The 20,568-nt window shown below is 30.5% G+C and overlaps 1 protein-coding gene across 2 annotated transcripts; it reads left to right on the top strand.

Moving 5' to 3' along the window:
- The first annotated feature begins 10,144 nt into the window (after positions 1 to 10,144).
- LOC144851427 (mRNA decay activator protein ZFP36L2-A-like) lies at positions 10,145 to 18,125 on the top strand. 2 transcript variants are annotated; one of them, XM_078708880.1, is made up of 2 exons: positions 10,145 to 10,261; positions 15,024 to 18,125. In XM_078708880.1, the coding sequence occupies exons 1-2, from the start codon at positions 10,229 to 10,231 to the stop codon at positions 16,257 to 16,259; spliced, it is 1,269 nt and encodes a 422-aa protein (XP_078565006.1). In that variant the 5' UTR covers positions 10,145 to 10,228; the 3' UTR covers positions 16,260 to 18,125. The 2 variants fall into 2 exon arrangements, with proteins under 2 accessions (XP_078565006.1, XP_078565005.1); XM_078708879.1 differs by lacking the exon at positions 10,145 to 10,261 and adding an exon at positions 12,951 to 13,110.
- Positions 18,126 to 20,568: the final 2,443 nt, after the last annotated feature.

Raw genomic sequence — 20,568 nt, 5'->3', positions numbered from 1 at the left:
CAATAATATTGCTATATATGCGCATATATTGCGTTATAATCATCTTATAGACGTATAGTAACCATTCATGTCAAAAAATAAAAATGTCCAAATTTGGCTATTTTTCGGAAAAAGGCCAAAATACGCACATTTTAAAATACTATTATTATGTAATAATATTGCTATATATGCGCATATATTGCGTTATAATCATCTTATAGACGTATAGTAACCATTTATGTCAACAAACAAAAAGGTCGAAATTCGCTATTTTTCGAAAAATGGCCACTGAAAATACGCACTTTTTAAAATTCTATTATTATGCAATAATATTGCTATATATGCGCATATATTGCGTAATAATCATCTTATAGACGTATAGTAACCACTTATATCCAAAAAAAAATGGTCGAAATTTTGATATTTTTCGAATAAATAAATTTTTTAAAAAAAAGGCCAACATACGCACTTTTTAAAATACTATTATTATGCAATAATATTGCTATATATGTGCATATATTGCGTAATAATCATCTTATAGACGTATAGTAACCATTTATGTAATATATTATTGCATAATAACAGTATTTAAAAAGTGCGTATTTTGGCCATTTTTTGAAAAAATCGCTTACTATAGTACAGTTTACTATAGTATAGTTTCAAAAAATGGCCATATTTCCACCTTTTTATTTTTTGACATAAATGGTTACTATACGTCTATAAGATGCTTATAACACAATATATGCACATATATAGCAATATTATTGCATAATAACAGTATTTTAAAAAGTGCGTATTTTGGCCATTTTTCGAAAAAATCCCTTACTATAGTACAGGGATTTTTTCAAAAAATGGCCATAATTCGACCTTTTTATTTTTTGACATAAATGGTTACTATACGTCTATAAGATGCTTATAACGCAATATATGCACATATATAGCAATATTATTGCATAATAACAGTATTTAAAAAAGTGCGTATTTTGGCCATTTTTCGAAAAAATCCCTTACTATGGCCATTTTTCGAAAAAATCCCTGTAGGCCTACTATAGTACAGGGATTTTTTTCAAAAAATGGCCATATTTCGACATTTTTATTTTTCGACATAAATGGTTACTATACGTCTATAAGATGCTTATAACACAATATATGCACATATATAGCAATATTATTGCATAATAACAGTATTTAAAAAAGTGCGTATTTTGGCCATTTTTCGAAAAAATCCCTTACTATAGTACAGGGATTTTTTCAAAAAATGGCCATATTTCGACCATTTTATTTTTTGACATAAATGGTTACTATACGTCTATAAGATGCTTATAACGCAATATATGCACATATATAGCAATATTATTGCATAATAACAGTATTTTAAAAAGTGCGTATTTTGGCCATTTTTCGAAAAAATCCCTTACTATAGTACAGGGATTTTTTCAAAAAATGGCCATAATTCGACCTTTTTATTTTTTGACATAAATGGTTACTATACGTCTATAAGATGCTTATAACGCAATATATGCACATATATAGCAATATTATTGCATAATAACAGTATTTAAAAAAGTGCGTATTTTGGCCATTTTTCGAAAAAATCCCTTACTATGGCCATTTTTCGAAAAAATCCCTGTAGGCCTACTATAGTACAGGGATTTTTTTCAAAAAATGGCCATATTTCGACATTTTTATTTTTCGACATAAATGGTTACTATACGTCTATAAGATGCTTATAACACAATATATGCACATATATAGCAATATTATTGCATAATAACAGTATTTAAAAAAGTGCGTATTTTGGCCATTTTTCGAAAAAATCCCTTACTATAGTACAGGGATTTTTTCAAAAAATGGCCATATTTCGACCATTTTATTTTTTGACATAAATGGTTACTATACGTCTATAAGATGCTTATAACGCAATATATGCACATATATAGCAATATTATTGCATAATAACAGTATTTTAAAAAGTGCGTATTTTGGCCATTTTTCGAAAAAATCCCTTACTATAGTACAGGGATTTTTTCAAAAAATGGCCATAATTCGACCTTTTTATTTTTTGACATAAATGGTTACTATACGTCTATAAGATGCTTATAACGCAATATATGCACATATATAGCAATATTATTGCATAATAACAGTATTTAAAAAAGTGCGTATTTTGGCCATTTTTCGAAAAAATCCCTTACTATAGTACAGGGATTTTTTCAAAAAATGGCCATAATTCGACCTTTTTATTTTTTGACATAAATGGTTACTATACGTCTATAAGATGCTTATAACACAATATATGCACATATATAGCAATATTATTGCATAATAACAGTATTTTAAAAAGTGCGTATTTTGGCCATTTTTCGAAAAAATCCCTTACTATAGTACAGGGATTTTTTCAAAAAATGGCCATAATTCGACCTTTTTATTTTTTGACATAAATGGTTACTATACGTCTATAAGATGCTTATAACGCAATATATGCACATATATAGCAATATTATTGCATAATAACAGTATTTAAAAAAGTGCGTATTTTGGCCATTTTTCGAAAAAATCCCTTACTATAGTACAGGGATTTTTTCAAAAAATGGCCATATTTCGACCTTTTTATTTTTTGACATAAATGGTTACTATACGTCTATAAGATGCTTATAACACAATATATGCACATATATAGCAATATTATTGCATAATAACAGTATTTTAAAAAGTGCGTATTTTGGCCATTTTTCGAAAAAATCCCTTACTATAGTACAGGGATTTTTTCAAAAAATGGCCATATTTCGACCATTTTATTTTTTGACATAAATGGTTACTATACGTCTATAAGATGCTTATAACGCAATATATGCACATATATAGCAATATTATTGCATAATAACAGTATTTTAAAAAGTGCGTATTTTGGCCATTTTTCGAAAAAATCCCTTACTATAGTACAGGGATTTTTTCAAAAAATGGCCATAATTCGACCTTTTTATTTTTTGACATAAATGGTTACTATACGTCTATAAGATGCTTATAACGCAATATATGCACATATATAGCAATATTATTGCATAATAACAGTATTTAAAAAAGTGCGTATTTTGGCCATTTTTCGAAAAAATCCCTTACTATATATAGTACAGGGATTTTTTCAAAAAATGGCCATAATTCGACCTTTTTATTTTTTGACATAAATGGTTACTATACGTCTATAAGATGCTTATAACACAATATATGCACATATATAGCAATATTATTGCATAATAACAGTATTTAAAAAAGTGCGTATTTTGGCCATTTTTCGAAAAAATCCCTTACTATAGTACAGGGATTTTTTCAAAAAATGGCCATATTTCGACCTTTTTATTTTTTGACATAAATGGTTACTATACGTCTATAAGATGCTTATAACACAATATATGCACATATATAGCAATATTATTGCATAATAACAGTATTTTAAAAAGTGCGTATTTTGGCCATTTTTCGAAAAAATCCCTGTACTATAGTACAGGGATTTTTTTCAAAAAATGGCCATATTTCGACATTTTTATTTTTCGACATAAATGGTTACTATACGTCTATAAGATGCTTATAACACAATATATGCACATATATAGCAATATTATTGCATAATAACAGTATTTAAAAAAGTGCGTATTTTGGCCATTTTTCGAAAAAATCCCTTACTATAGTACAGGGATTTTTTCAAAAAATGGCCATAATTCGACCTTTTTATTTTTTGACATAAATGGTTACTATACGTCTATAAGATGCTTATAACACAATATATGCACATATATAGCAATATTATTGCATAATAACAGTATTTAAAAAAGTGCGTATTTTGGCCATTTTTCGAAAAAATCCCTTACTATAGTACAGGGATTTTTTCAAAAAATGGCCATATTTCGACCTTTTTATTTTTTGACATAAATGGTTACTATACGTCTATAAGATGCTTATAACACAATATATGCACATATATAGCAATATTATTGCATAATAACAGTATTTTAAAAAGTGCGTATTTTGGCCATTTTTCGAAAAAATCCCTGTACTATAGTACAGGGATTTTTTTCAAAAAATGGCCATATTTCGACATTTTTATTTTTCGACATAAATGGTTACTATACGTCTATAAGATGCTTATAACACAATATATGCACATATATAGCAATATTATTGCATAATAACAGTATTTAAAAAAGTGCGTATTTTGGCCATTTTTCGAAAAAATCCCTTACTATAGTACAGGGATTTTTTCAAAAAATGGCCATATTTCGACCATTTTATTTTTTGACATAAATGGTTACTATACGTCTATAAGATGCTTATAACGCAATATATGCACATATATAGCAATATTATTGCATAATAACAGTATTTTAAAAAGTGCGTATTTTGGCCTTTTTTCGAAAAAATCCCTTACTATAGTACAGGGATTTTTTCAAAAAATGGCCATATTTCGACCATTTTATTTTTTGACATAAATGGTTACTATACGTCTATAAGATGCTTATAACGCAATATATGCACATATATAGCAATATTATTGCATAATAACAGTATTTTAAAAAGTGCGTATTTTGGCCATTTTTCGAAAAAATCCCTTACTATAGTACAGGGATTTTTTCAAAAAATGGCCATATTTCGACCATTTTATTTTTTGACATAAATGGTTACTATACGTCTATAAGATGCTTATAACGCAATATATGCACATATATAGCAATATTATTGCATAATAACAGTATTTTAAAAAGTGCGTATTTTGGCCATTTTTCGAAAAAATCCCTTACTATAGTACAGGGATTTTTTCAAAAAATGGCCATATTTCGACCATTTTATTTTTTGACATAAATGGTTACTATACGTCTATAAGATGCTTATAACACAATATATGCACATATATAGCAATATTATTGCATAATAACAGTATTTAAAAAAGTGCGTATTTTGGCCATTTTTCGAAAAAATCCCTTACTATAGTACAGGGATTTTTTCAAAAAATGGCCATAATTCGACCTTTTTATTTTTTGACATAAATGGTTACTATACGTCTATAAGATGCTTATAACGCAATATATGCACATATATAGCAATATTATTGCATAATAACAGTATTTAAAAAAGTGCGTATTTTGGCCATTTTTCGAAAAAATCCCTTACTATAGTACAGGGATTTTTTCAAAAAATGGCCATATTTCGACCTTTTTATTTTTTGACATAAATGGTTACTATACGTCTATAAGATGCTTATAACACAATATATGCACATATATAGCAATATTATTGCATAATAACAGTATTTAAAAAAGTGCGTATTTTGGCCATTTTTCGAAAAAATCCCTTACTATAGTACAGGGATTTTTTTCAAAAAATGGCCATATTTCGACCATTTTATTTTTTGACATAAATGGTTACTATACGTCTATAAGATGCTTATAACGCAATATATGCACATATATAGCAATATTATTGCATAATAACAGTATTTTAAAAAGTGCGTATTTTGGCCATTTTTCGAAAAAATCCCTGTACTATAGTAAGGGATTTTTTAAAAAAATGGCCATAATTCGACATTTTTATTTTTCGACATAAATGGTTACTATACGTCTATAAGATGCTTATAACACAATATATGAACATATATAGCAATATTATTGCATAATAACAGTATTTAAAAAAGTGCGTATTTTGGCCATTTTTCGAAAAAATCCCTTACTATAGTACAGGGATTTTTTCAAAAAATGGCCATATTTCGACCATTTTATTTTTTGACATAAATGGTTACTATACGTCTATAAGATGCTTATAACGCAATATATGCACATATATAGCAATATTATTGCATAATAACAGTATTTTAAAAAGTGCGTATTTTGGCCATTTTTCGAAAAAATCCCTTACTATAGTACAGGGATTTTTTCAAAAAATGGCCATATTTCGACCATTTTATTTTTTGACATAAATGGTTACTATACGTCTATAAGATGCTTATAACGCAATATATGCACATATATAGCAATATTATTGCATAATAACAGTATTTTAAAAAGTGCGTATTTTGGCCATTTTTCGAAAAAATCCCTTACTATAGTACAGGGATTTTTTCAAAAAATGGCCATAATTCGACCTTTTTATTTTTTGACATAAATGGTTACTATACGTCTATAAGATGCTTATAACGCAATATATGCACATATATAGCAATATTATTGCATAATAACAGTATTTAAAAAAGTGCGTATTTTGGCCATTTTTCGAAAAAATCCCTTACTATAGTACAGGGATTTTTTCAAAAAATGGCCATATTTCGACCTTTTTATTTTTTGACATAAATGGTTACTATACGTCTATAAGATGCTTATAACACAATATATGCACATATATAGCAATATTATTGCATAATAACAGTATTTTAAAAAGTGCGTATTTTGGCCATTTTTTCGAAAAAATCCCTTACTATTAGTACAGGGATTTTTTCAAAAAATGGCCATAATTCGACCTTTTTATTTTTTGACATAAATGGTTACTATACGTCTATAAGATGCTTATAACGCAATATATGCACATATATAGCAATATTATTGCATAATAACAGTATTTAAAAAAGTGCGTATTTTGGCCATTTTTCGAAAAAATCCCTTACTATAGTACAGGGATTTTTTCAAAAAATGGCCATATTTCGACCTTTTTATTTTTCGACATAAATGGTTACTATACGTCTATAAGATGCTTATAACACAATATATGCACATATATAGCAATATTATTGCATAATAACAGTATTTAAAAAAGTGCGTATTTTGGCCATTTTTCGAAAAAATCCCTTACTATAGTACAGGGATTTTTTCAAAAAATGGCCATATTTCGACCATTTTATTTTTTGACATAAATGGTTACTATACGTCTATAAGATGCTTATAACGCAATATATGCACATATATAGCAATATTATTGCATAATAACAGTATTTTAAAAAGTGCGTATTTTGGCCATTTTTCGAAAAAATCCCTTACTATAGTACAGGGATTTTTTCAAAAAATTGCCATATTTCGACCATTTTATTTTTTGACATAAATGGTTACTATACGTCTATAAGATGCTTATAACGCAATATATGCACATATATAGCAATATTATTGCATAATAACAGTATTTTAAAAAGTGCGTATTTTGGCCATTTTTCGAAAAAATCCCTTACTATAGTACAGGGATTTTTTCAAAAAATGGCCATAATTCGACCTTTTTATTTTTTGACATAAATGGTTACTATACGTCTATAAGATGCTTATAACGCAATATATGCACATATATAGCAATATTATTGCATAATAACAGTATTTAAAAAAGTGCGTATTTTGGCCATTTTTCGAAAAAATCCCTTACTATAGTACAGGGATTTTTTCAAAAAATGGCCATATTTCGACCTTTTTATTTTTCGACATAAATGGTTACTATACGTCTATAAGATGCTTATAACGCAATATATGCACATATATAGCAATATTATTGCATAATAACAGTATTTAAAAAAGTGCGTATTTTGGCCATTTTTCGAAAAAATCCCTTACTATAGTACAGGGATTTTTTCAAAAAATGGCCATATTTCGACCATTTTATTTTTTGACATAAATGGTTAATATACGTCTATAAGATGCTTATAACGCAATATATGCACATATATAGCAATATTATTGCATAATAACAGTATTTTAAAAAGTGCGTATTTTGGCCATTTTTCGAAAAAATCCCTGTACTATAGTATAGGGATTTTTTTCAAAAAATGGCCATATTTCGACATTTTTATTTTTCGACATAAATGGTTACTATACGTCTATAAGATGCTTATAACGCAATATATGCACATATATAGCAATATTATTGCATAATAACAGTATTTAAAAAAGTGCGTATTTTGGCCATTTTTCGAAAAAATCCCTTACTATAGTACAGGGATTTTTTCAAAAAATGGCCATATTTCGACCATTTTATTTTTTGACATAAATGGTTAATATACGTCTATAAGATGCTTATAACGCAAAATATGCACATATATAGCAATATTATTGCATAATAACAGTATTTTAAAAAGTGCGTATTTTGGCCATTTTTCGAAAAAATCCCTGTACTATAATAGTACAGGGATTTTTTTCAAAAAATGGCCATATTTCGACATTTTTATTTTTCGACATAAATGGTTACTATACGTCTATAAGATGCTTATAACACAATATATACACATATATAGCAATATTATGGCATAATAACAGTATTTAAAAAAGTGCGTATTTTGGCCATTTTTCGAAAAAATCCCTGTACTATAGTACAGGGATTTTTTCAAAAAATGGACATATTTCGACTTTTTTATTTTTGACATAAATGGTTACTATACGTCTATAAGATGCTTATAACACAATATATGCACATATATAGCAATATTATTGCATAATAACAGTATTTAAAAAGTGCGTATTTTGGCCATTTTTCGAAAAAATCCCTTACTAAATAGTACAGGGCTTTTTTTAAAAAATGGCCATATTTCGACCTTTTTATTTTTGGACATAAATGGTTACTATACGTCTATAAGATGCTTATAACGCAATATATAGCAATATTATTGCACAATAACAGTATTTAAAAAAGTGCGTATTTTGGCCATTTTTCGAAAAAATTCCTTACTATAGTACAGGGATTTTTTTCAAAAAATGGCCATATTTCGACCTTCTATAGTACAGGGATTTTTTCAAAAAATACCCATATTTCGACCATTTTATTTTTTGACATAAATGGTTAATATACGTCTATAAGATGCTTATAACGCAATATATGCACATATATAGCAATATTATTGCATAATAACAGTATTTTAAAAAGTGCGTATTTTGGCCATTTTTCGAAAAAATCCCTGTACTAATAGTACAGGGATTTTTTTCAAAAAATTGCCATATTTCGACATTTTTATTTTTCGACATAAATGGTTACTATACGTCTATAAGATGCTTATAACACAATATATACACATATATAGCAATATTATGGCATAATAACAGTATTTAAAAAAGTGCGTATTTTGGCCATTTTTCGAAAAAATCGCTTACTATAGTACAGGGATTTTTTCAAAAAATAGCCATATTTCGACCTTTTTATTTTTTGACATAAATGGTTGCTATACGTCTATGAGATGCTTATAACACAATATATACACATAATATAGCAATATTATTGCATAATAACAGTATTTAAAAAAGTGCGTATTTTGGCCATTTTTCGAAAAAATCCCTTACTATAGTACAGAGATTTTTTCAAAAAATGGCCATATTTCGACATTTTTATTTTTCGACATAAATGGTTACTATACGTCTATAAGATGCTTATAACAAAATATATACACATATATAGCAATATTATTGCATAATAACAGTATTTAAAAAAGTGCATTTTTGGCCATTTTTTGACCTTTTTATTTTTGGACATAAATGGTTACTATACGTCTATGCGTAATAATCATCTTATAGACGTATAGTAACCATTTATGTCCAAAAATAAAAAGGTCGAAAAATTCGGCCATTTAAAAAAAAAGGCCAAAATACGCACTTTTTAAAATACTATTATTATGCAATAATATTGCTATATATGCGCATATACTTAAAATAATATTATTAAATACAGTAACCAGTTTGTTTTTTGTTTATACAAATTCACATAACATACAGTTATACGTAAGTTATGTGATATAAAAAAATGTATGTTTGCATGTGTACGTGTGTAGATTTTGGCTACAAGATAAAATTATGGATATGCAAGCCTGTGAGCTACAGCGATTTTAATTGCTTTTGCTTATCCTTGCCTCCTTAGATTTCCACCTGTCTTGTTTTTGTTACCTATGTTTTAAATCTATTTCGATTTTAAAGGCTAAATAAAGAATGAATGAATGAATGAATGAGTGAATGCTTTTTCTTTCACTCACACATTTCAACCTGAAATGCCTAAACTATACCAGATGAACGATACAAATGATAGCTAGCGCCCTCTCTTATCTGAAGAAAAACTTATTGTCCAATCAGCGTCTACGACGAATGAACTGTTTACAAATTTCCAATTCTTTTTACTTGTTGCAAAGATAGTGTAGTGTCATCATCATTATAACTTTATCTTTATATTGCGCTTTAGAAAGGGCCTTTTGAAACTCGTGTTTGTGCTAAAATACTAGTTAACGATTGTATTAATGCTACATTTGACATCATAAATAATGATGCTTAGTATTCACGATTCAAGAATAGAAGTAAGTTCCTCTAGTTTTTGGGTGTGTATGAATATGATTTTATAAATATTTTCTAATAAATTATTTTTAATTTATCTTACATTTTTTAAGCCTATTATTGGCCTACTACTAGGCCCTACTAGTAAAGCCTAGTGGCGCCTAGCCTAAATAAACTTGATTAAGGCCTAGGCCTAGGCCTATTTTATGTAGAAAACCCCAATAAATAGATAGGGAGGCCTAGCCTAGGCCTAGCAGTAGCAGCAGCGGAGGGCCTATCTGACTAAGGTAGTATTTTAACACTCAATTACTATCGATAATTAATTGTGTAGGCCTGCCATGATTAATATACTATATTATTAATATTATTTAATAAGTTAAAGGCTAGGCTAGAGTCGAGTAGATAGATTTAACTAATAATATATGCCTAGCCCTAGGCCTAGGCCTAGGCTAGGTTTATACGATACTAATTTTAAGTTCACCCAGCAGAGTACTAATACTAATTATTGTCAATATTATCAGTGTCACTACGGTGCTTAAACTAAAGCAAATGTATCTATGCTTAGTCATTATTGTGTCATTTAAATGGTAATTTTGCGACACATTTCATGGCATGGGACACACGAGGTTGTGTTGTTTTGTTGATTTTCGCGCGAAAGCAGATTATAACAATGACATGCGTACAGCACGCGCAATAGATGCGCTTCCTAAAAAGTACGTACATTTTTTAATGTATACAGCAGGTTATTGACGCCCATTTCAAACACATACTTTAAATGTAATGTTATTAATATTATCTTGCTTGAAAGAATACAGTTTTTCGATAGGCCGCCTCATAGCTATTTATTTATCATGAGAAATACACGCCTTTTAACTTTATGAAAAGAGTATTGTTATCACTATACCCGCTTTATTAATGGAATTGTTTACATGTCAACAAAAGTATCTTTTTTCAATCAGTTCACTCACCACGCCTTGACACGAAACAAGCGTTGCGGCTTCATTAATCTTCTTGTTTACTTGTTGTATACGCCTATTTATATCCATTTTCTTTTTTTTAATAAAATGATATTCCCTTCAATTTATTAATAATATTATATAGGGAAACATTTCATTTTAAATTGATTTATAGCAATATATATTGCTAATCAAACTGATTTGTTATTTTAGTCGAGAATAGTTTTGTAAATTTAGTCGAGAATAGTTTTGTAAATTGTATTGTATTTTTTGCTACACAATTTAGAATAGAAATATGTTAATATGTAGCAATATTAATAAGGTTTTTTGTATAAGTTTTTGCTATGCTAAACTGGCAAAATTGTTCCCTGTAATAAAACCAGTTATTAATAATAATATAGTAATAAAAAACACACACGCTACATATTCATAAAATGAACACTAATATTAAATAGGTTGGTAATATTTTTCGTATTTAGATATCAGATAATTTTATTTTTTTTTACCTTTTTATTTAGAATGATTTTATGACGATTTTTTTTATTACAAAATTGGCAAATCGCCAAGAGGTACCGTAACCAACACAAAAAATGGGTACCTCTTGATATTGTGTTTACGGAATATTATTACTAATAGTAATACTAGACATATTTACTTATTATTAATTAGTATTACAACTGCTAAATAGTGTGGCTAGTACTATTGGCCGACTGTACATCATTTCGACTCAGTAGAAGTCCTATGAAACTAATTACTAATAGTAATACTAGGCCTAGACAAGAAAAACACACTGACTCTATAATCTGAAACTGCTGCTAAATATAAGCAACATCGTGCAATATCTAGCTACCCTACACTACTACTAAATTATATTTATATTTATTTCCTAAAACCTCAAGAAGGAGAAGCAGTCTTGTACAACATATAAAATCAATGTAAAATATAATAATAAACGTATTTAAAAATGGCAATAATATTAAATATAGTTTCATTGCCATAAAAACTCTATGTACAACGTTTTTATTATAGCGCCACCTATAGTCCAGTGATTTAGAAATCAAACACTGTATCACGTTTTATTTATCAATTAAATATAAAAACCGTATCGTAAAAGTAGAGACTTCTCAGTTCGAACCAAATTGATTTATTACATCAATAAGATTTAAACAAAATATGGAGAATAATAAACAGGAAAATAATAATAACTTTGACTATGTAAATTACAATGTTTTTGCTCTCCAATCCAAGTTTAGAGGTCCTGTCAATACAGTATGTTTTAACACTACGACCAACTCCTGTACATCTTGTATTGTGTTCTACTGTATTGAATTCAATCAGCCTACACACACGATATTTTTTTTAGTCATTTCAAAATATTATTTACAGATTGGACATGGAGTAATACCTCTATGGACTGGATATGTATGATTGTGGACAGTATGAAGTGTTTATAAACTAAATAGGTGAAATACAAAAATATATATAAATAAAAATGAATAAAGCCGTAATCTTTTACATCATGTGTCCAGTCCGCTGAAAAGTGTAAAAAAAAATCCGCGATTTAAAAGACCCATTGATTATTTCTCTGTGACGTAGTAAACGCGCCATGGAAAACTCCCGTCCGTGTAAACAAACTCCCAAACTTCCGACGATAAGACCCCGATTGTTGATTGGCGTATTGCTATATTATTCACTTGGCTCCGCCCACAGGATCACTGTATTGTACACAGAGGGCATCTTTCTCAACTCACCACCCGGAATAGCACATGCTAGTTGTTTAAAGCCGTTTTACTTCGAGGTTTCGAAATCAGTAATTTGTAGGATTTCGTACGGAATAGAGGCTCTAACTTTTTTTAAACAGTAAAACCATGTCCACCGCTATGGTGTCGCCTCTCTTCGATGGAGATATTCTTAAGGTATTTATCATTGACTTGTTTTTTTCTTCTAATCTCTCTGCTTCGTTGATATACCAGCTTTTTTTGTATATTTATTTACAGTTAATTTCCAAGACGTTCACAACTCGTTTGACCTGATCTCGTAACGTAATAAAACTCAATCACTTGTTGCTTTAATAATATAGTTTTCTTACAAATTTCATTGATAAATTATTTAAGTTTTAAAACAATACAAGGATAGGCCGAATCAAGTCCACTTGTTGATTTGGTTATTGTATTTACGGCTGCTTTGTATATAGTATATTCTTTTAGTAGCACCGGTAGATTAATCGATTTCTATGTACCTCGTGTCTATATGCCAACAATATGTAATAATAACTGTAAGTAATATATTTCGAATGGATTTAACGACTGTACTGTATGCTCGAAGCATGTAACTATACTATACTTCGGTATAACCAAATAGGCATGTTGTTTGTCGCAACATTTTATCTAAAAAATGATTAATGTTTAAAAGTGTGTCCTACCTATTCCCTCTAAACCTATATAGCGTTCCCTTCCCATCCCCTTTAATATAGTTCCAACAACATGTTCAATCTATGTTCGTATTTCGTAAACTTTGATTTTTACTCATAAATGTTTATGACGCCTATAATAATATCAACTGAAACTTGGTCAAATTCATAATGAGTCTTAACTCTCTTGAATGTAGTAGTAATAGTATTATTATCATCTGTACTACAGCATCGTTTAACCAGTTAGTTTCTCTTTCAAACTAATCAACTTGGAACACTGCTGTAAAAACGTGCTGGAACGGTTTCAATAAGCGTTCTGCAAAACTGTTCAAAGGAAACTACCCTTTCCTGTGCTCATAAACGTCTACAAACATCAGTAGCTTAAGCATAAATTTCGAAATGCTATATTTGTTTTTGTACGAACTATGAAATGATATTAATTGGAAATATTACAGTGTTGAACTTGATTCTTGAAATCATACAAAAATACGATGTTTCCTTCTAGTAAAAATAAAACCAACAATACTGTATGTAATATTTAGGCCTATTGGATTACAGTAATACTGTAGTAACTTCTATTGAAATTTAATTTAGTAAAACCATGTTATATTTTGGCATTAGTAAGTACTGTATATAATATTGCATAGTACACTGTGATTCTCCGCTACTGTAATATCAATTGCGTTCGCACTGTATACAGTACATATTTTTTTGAAAAATATCCGCTTTCTGTCTGAATTGCATTGTTTTTGTGTGATGTTGTGTAAAATCTAGAAAGAACTTGAGCTGTTCCTTGAAATCTGAGTGCTACCTCACGAAAGCGGATTAAACAACCTGTTAACAATACAGTTGTTAACACCTCGTGTTGAGGCATGTACAACAATCGATTGTACTAAATTGCTAAACCACTTTCAGGAGCAATTATTATTAGATAATTGTTTAACTCATTTACAGTCTATGAGATTTAGAAAACAAAATCATTGTACAGTACGAAATGGTGTAGGCCTATAGCGAATTATTTAATTCACTGCTGTGAACAGTGCGTGTACAATGGGTATGAATGCGTTGGTTGAAAAAATATAGGTTTAGTTTAGTTAGGAAATCCTGTACCGTGGCCTCTCGAAACTTTGGTATTGTTAACCCTGTGCAAACACTTATGAGGAACGTCCGTTGAGAGATCGTGCTTGTTTAATCATTGTACGGTTGTTAAAACTTTGCTTTTCAATCCATCCAGACAGTATAACAATGGCAGTTCTTCATGTGCTGTTAAACTGTTTGCTTTCAGTTACGCTTCAATGATCTGGCTACATTTTAAACAACCTTTAAAACGCCGTTTCCTTGTTGAAACGCAACAAGTAATTATCAAATAATTGTAATGATATAATATTTATAATCTTTGTTTTTTCTTCTCTTTTACAGCAGCTGCCAGGGGATCGCAAAGCCGTTGGTACCCCTCTTGGAATCACTCGAAGACATTCCACTAATTCGACGACAATGAACGTCGGTCGAAGTAGCAATCCTTTCTTCAACTCGGACTCAGGAATCTTTTATAATAATAAAGAAAACCATTACACATCATCTGCTGTTATTACCAGTAACAACGTCAGCCGGGACCGTGCACTAAGCGAGAGCGCAAATCTTCAATCTTCACACCAACAACAACGCAATCAAACAACCAACGCTCATGTCAATCGCTTCAAAACCGAGATTTGTCGGGCCTACGAGGAGACCGGTGCCTGTAAATACGGAGAAAAATGTCAATTTACCCATCTCCCACGCACTATTCAACAACAACCACAGCCAACCAACTCAAGCAGATATAAAACCGAACTCTGTCGACCTTTCGAGGAAAATGGCGCCTGCAAATATGGCGACAAATGCCAATTTGCTCACGGATTTCATGAATTGCGCAACTTACAAAGACATCCAAAATACAAGACCGAACTCTGTCGCACATTCCATACTGTAGGATTTTGCCCTTACGGTCCAAGATGTCATTTTATTCACAATCCTGAAGAGAAACGGTCGTCTGCTCCTGGACCGTCAAACAAGGCCATCGATAGAGCTATTGAACGACCAAAATCCCTGCACCTTAACTCCGGAGCTTTAGGATCAACTGGTGATTTAACGCCACCACATAGCTTGAACGACAGCCCGAATCCAATGTCTCCAGAAACACCACTCTTTAGCGAAGATGTTCTGTTGGCAGCTTTGAATCATGTGAACTCTAACGCAGCAGCGTTTAATTTCGTTCAGGATCTCAACCCGATGATCTCTCCAAACATGCCTCTGTCACCTCAAGTCCCACAGAGCCCGTTCATGTATAACTTAAACTCGCCATTTGCCGCCTTTACACATCAGCTTACTATCAGTAGCGACATCCCTGAACCTCCAGGTTTCTCCAGACACGACAGTACCAGTGTGTTTTTCCCCGATGAGCCAACGACTGTCACGGGATACCGACCACCATCTCCACCAGATTCCCTGTCAGACCCGGAGAGTCTTTGCGGCGATTTTGCTGCCCCTGGCTCACCGGTGTTGACACCAAACTCCGCCTGTAGCCCCGGTGCCGCAGGGCGTCTGCCGATTTTTCGAGGTATTTCAGTAGACGCAACAAGTGACCAGATTTTGAGAACGGTCCTTGGTGCTGACTGAACCCCCACAAGGAGATGTCCCTTGCTAAAAAACATCCACGGTATAGAAAATAGAAACAATACTTTTCATTACCTAAAGTAATATTTTGTTTATTGTTGATTGTAATCATTATATAAATAGCTGAAGATATTATTGTTATTAATATTAATAATGTAAATGAATGGTATTAATATGTTCCCGCTACTAGAGACACTCATCAGAGTGCCTTTGCTGTACTACTCGTCCCAATGTTTTCCAGAAATAATTAATTAACTATTTATTATGTTACGGGACGTATAGTTGAGGCTGTATTGTACGTACAAGTATATATTTATGTTTTATCGTAATTTTATATTATTATATCAGTGTTGCTGTGAATTTAATCTCGGTTCAGTTATAAATGTAGCTGATTGTCCAAATAGTGTTCCTTGTTAAAAGCTAACGTTGACCATTAAAAATGCAGAGCATTATTAATTGAGTATTTACAGACGTCTCCCGTTGTTAAAGAAGATAGTATATTTAAGTTATTTATTTCTCATGAATATTCATTATGAGTATACTTTTGTTTTAAATATTTATCAATAAAAAGAATATTGTTGTATTTACTGACTGTAAACAACAATAGTAATAATAATAATATTATGTATTGTAATTTGGTAAAACTTGTGCTTTATTGTATTAGTACACTTATAATTATATAGTTTTGATTTAGTATGATATTTAAAAAAAAAGTTAATAAATATATCCACCGCATTCTCTTTCCGAATTTAAGTTATTGTGTAAATCGTATGTAAATATTAAAGGGATTTGAACTTCTTGTTAAGAGAAGTATTCCTATCCCGTATGCTATCCTAATACTGTACTTGTATTACCTATTATCTTATTGATGTGTGTGTTTGGATAAAATGTATAAATGTATATAAAATTACTTGAAAACAGTTCTAAAAATCTGTTTTTACGATAAAAAGTATCAGTGAAGTGCAAACAAAGACATTTTTAAAAAATATTTTCGTCAATTTACTTAAATTATTTTCTATTCTATTATTTTATTTACTTAAATGTTGTGGTGACTTCGTGGATGTGTTGCGTTGTATGTACGCTTAAAGAACAACTCTAGGGGTGTTAATTAAACATGTTAAAATAGGGGATGTAATAGGCCTACAGCCGAAATCGTCCCATCGTTCAAAATCTATGCAGATTTCAAGTACTCAATTTTAGTGCCTTTGTATGTATTACATTTATATGACAAGTAATTGTTAAATAAACGTTTACCAAATCATTTTTAACAACGAATATCAATATTTTATAATGTGTATCTTCTAATTATGACAAAGTTTTGCCAATTATGTATTTTAATAAGAGTTGGTTGCTGTTTAAAACTATGCAAAGTAGATGTTTTTACAAATTGCATTATGCGTAGTCATATTGAGTTCTAATTTTATTGAAATGATTGATTAATTATATTATATATTTTAAAACCAACCAAATCGAGTTCAAAGTTTATGCGATCTTCCATACAACTACGAAACTGTCTGTTATCAGATCGGTTCGATTATCTATTCGGGCCGTTCCGTTATCGGACCGTTTCGTAGTCTCGGATCGTTCCGTTTTCGGATCCGTATGGGTCGTTTTTTTATGTGCAAATTAATACATCTTTCGAACGTTGAAAGACTTTTTATGTGTTCAGTAATAAAATAAATGAACTAGTTTAAATAACCAAAACTTTGTATACGAAGATTTTAGTATTTTTAGTGACCCATATATATGGGTTTGTATTGTTTGTATTCAGACTGGGCATAATTATTGAGATGTGAGAAAGTGTGTTTGTGAGAATTTATAAACAAAGAATATACCAAGTGAAAACAAAATAAAGTTCACCAAAGCAGATTTATTATTGTACCGTGTTGTTTATCGCTGTACTGTATCTATTTAGTATTACTAGACGGAAGTATGTTATTGTATCGAGCTTCAAGGAAGATCGTTTACCAGTCATTACGTAATTCCTCAGATAAATTATTCAATTACGTACTGTAAAAGTAATATTTCAAGTTCCAAAATGCTGTAGATATACTTGATAGAGGTTTACTGTATAATATAATGTTGACAAATAAATAATACAGTACAATATTGCCCTTCTTTCGCTAACCTTTCGTGGAAACAAACATTCATTTATTTGTATGTAGACATATACTGTACAACGTCATAATGTACTGGAATATGTAACAACTTGTTACGTCATATATTAATTATGTCGACTGTATGTTGTACAAGACAATATTGAACCAACTAGATTACTGGAATGTTAATGTCTCAGTACACGGTTTTTATACGCGCGCGTATACTTCTGAAGCGTCCAACTAATGATCCTACACAGCATAATAATTGGTTAATAAATCACTGAAGCGTAAACTGCAAACTGACTGATAACTAGTTGTGCATGTCAAAGTACACAATCATTATCTCTACAGTAGAGCTTCCTGTTATTGTGTTCGGTTTAGAAAATTGTTCGTTTGGCGGTCAAAATGGCTGAACATATAACACGACGATTGTATAAAATAAATACATAATAATCAATAAAAAATTGGTTAATGTGGTATTACGTAACCTATGTTTTGGAAGAAGTGCAGTAAATAATGACAAAGTAGTATACAGCACAGTACAGTACTTTGTTAGATTTTCACAGTACAGTATTAAAACTAATTTGTTCAGTTTCTATGTGACTATAACATAAACAGACAATATTAATTAGCATGGTCTGATATTATGTGTAGTCACATTATTCAATTTATGACGTAACGTAAAGATTTGTTTTTAAAAGGTCAAAGGGCAATTCGTTAGGACACCGAAAAAACAAAGTTGACGTTGTACCGTTTAAATTTATCAGAGTTCTAACGCGCGCGTACAAAACTTGTACCGTTATTATCAGAGTTCGAACGCGCGCGTACAAAAGTTGTACCACCATATATCACAAATAATATCAGACTATTTGAGGGGTCTCTTCATTTGACATAAAATGAGCGTCCGGATTCTTTTAAAGGTCAGAACTGAACCGAAATAAAAACTATTATTACTATGATAAAATGCGTAGTAATTTGGAGTATTATATTTTAAACCAGGATCATGGTCACCTTGTGTAGGCAGATGACTGAAATAATACCTGTAATCGTTGTGACAATGCCGATAAGGTATACTGGAAAGTTGATTGGAGATGACATAATTAACAGGAAATCATTATAACCGATTGTTAAAATACTGTATAAATCGTGTATTACTGTAATTCATTTCGACTGTTTAGTGAGAATGATATTGGACATATAAAACATAGAGATCTCTAGTACGATTAAACACAACACCCAAATTGAGCCTCTCAGAGAGGTGCCCATTGAGGTTCTGTACATACTTGTGTAAGATTATATTATAGTTACCTCATTGACACAGGGTGACTGGATAGATCCATTACACTCGGCAACACAGTATTATTTTACCCTATGGTTAACCGTCATATTTACAGAATAAATACAAAAACAATATAACTTTTACAATCGCGTACGCTGACATAAGTACATGATAAACACAGTTTCAATAGGTACTGAAGTTTGTGATAAATAGACTAGGAAGAAACCAGATAAAAACAAGATGCTATGATTGTTGAGACAATCAATCATGACGTCATGTTAAATAAAAAAAGTCGGTTCCTACAACGCAAGGACGTAAGCGCAACGCAAGCGAGTTGACCAATAACAAGCGACAATTCATCGATTGTGATAGGTCAAATTACTTTGCTTTCGTTGCGCTTACGTCTTTGCGTTTTGCGTCCTAGTGGGGACGGAATTTAAATCTTAAATTCAATTAAGTTCGGACGCGAATAACAATAGTAATCACCGTAATAACATGGTAAAATGTATAACTATAATGTCGATATTATGCTAGAGAAAAAAAAAAGGAAATTCGGTGTACGTTTTCAAACAAATGGAACAACAGGTACAGTACCATTCCCGCGTATATTATCAGTACAGCAGTAGAACATGACTTATTTTTGGAATTATTTCTAGAACCGATAATGATTTATGGTGGAAAGGAGGAGTATCTCTGCGGATCGTACCATGGGATCTGATCTACGCAGTAAAAATGTATTTTGTGATTTATCGGGTCGAGGGTTCATTGGTTAAAACAGAAAACACAAGGGAAAGAACAAAATTATTAATCAACACGTACAATATTGTACCCCACGTCACGTCCACCAACAAACGCGCGTAAATGATGTAACCACTGAAGCGTGAAGAGCGAGTAAATATGATTTTATGTCAAAAAGGTAGAAATGTTTGTGGTG

This window comes from Antedon bifida, chromosome 9 (genome assembly GCF_963402885.1).
Source record: "Antedon bifida chromosome 9, ecAntBifi1.1, whole genome shotgun sequence".
Classification (NCBI taxonomy): Eukaryota; Metazoa; Echinodermata; class Crinoidea; order Comatulida; family Antedonidae; genus Antedon; species Antedon bifida.
This window is presented reverse-complemented; position numbering and strand designations above follow the sequence as displayed.

Coding starts and splice junctions, on each gene's coding strand:
- LOC144851427 (XM_078708879.1), top strand. CDS start 13,063: ATGTCCACCGCTATGGTGTCGCCTCTCTTCGATGGAGATATTCTTAAG. Junction 13,111..15,023: donor TCGATGGAGATATTCTTAAG/GTATTTATCATT, acceptor TCTCTTTTACAG/CAGCTGCCAGGGGATCGCAA.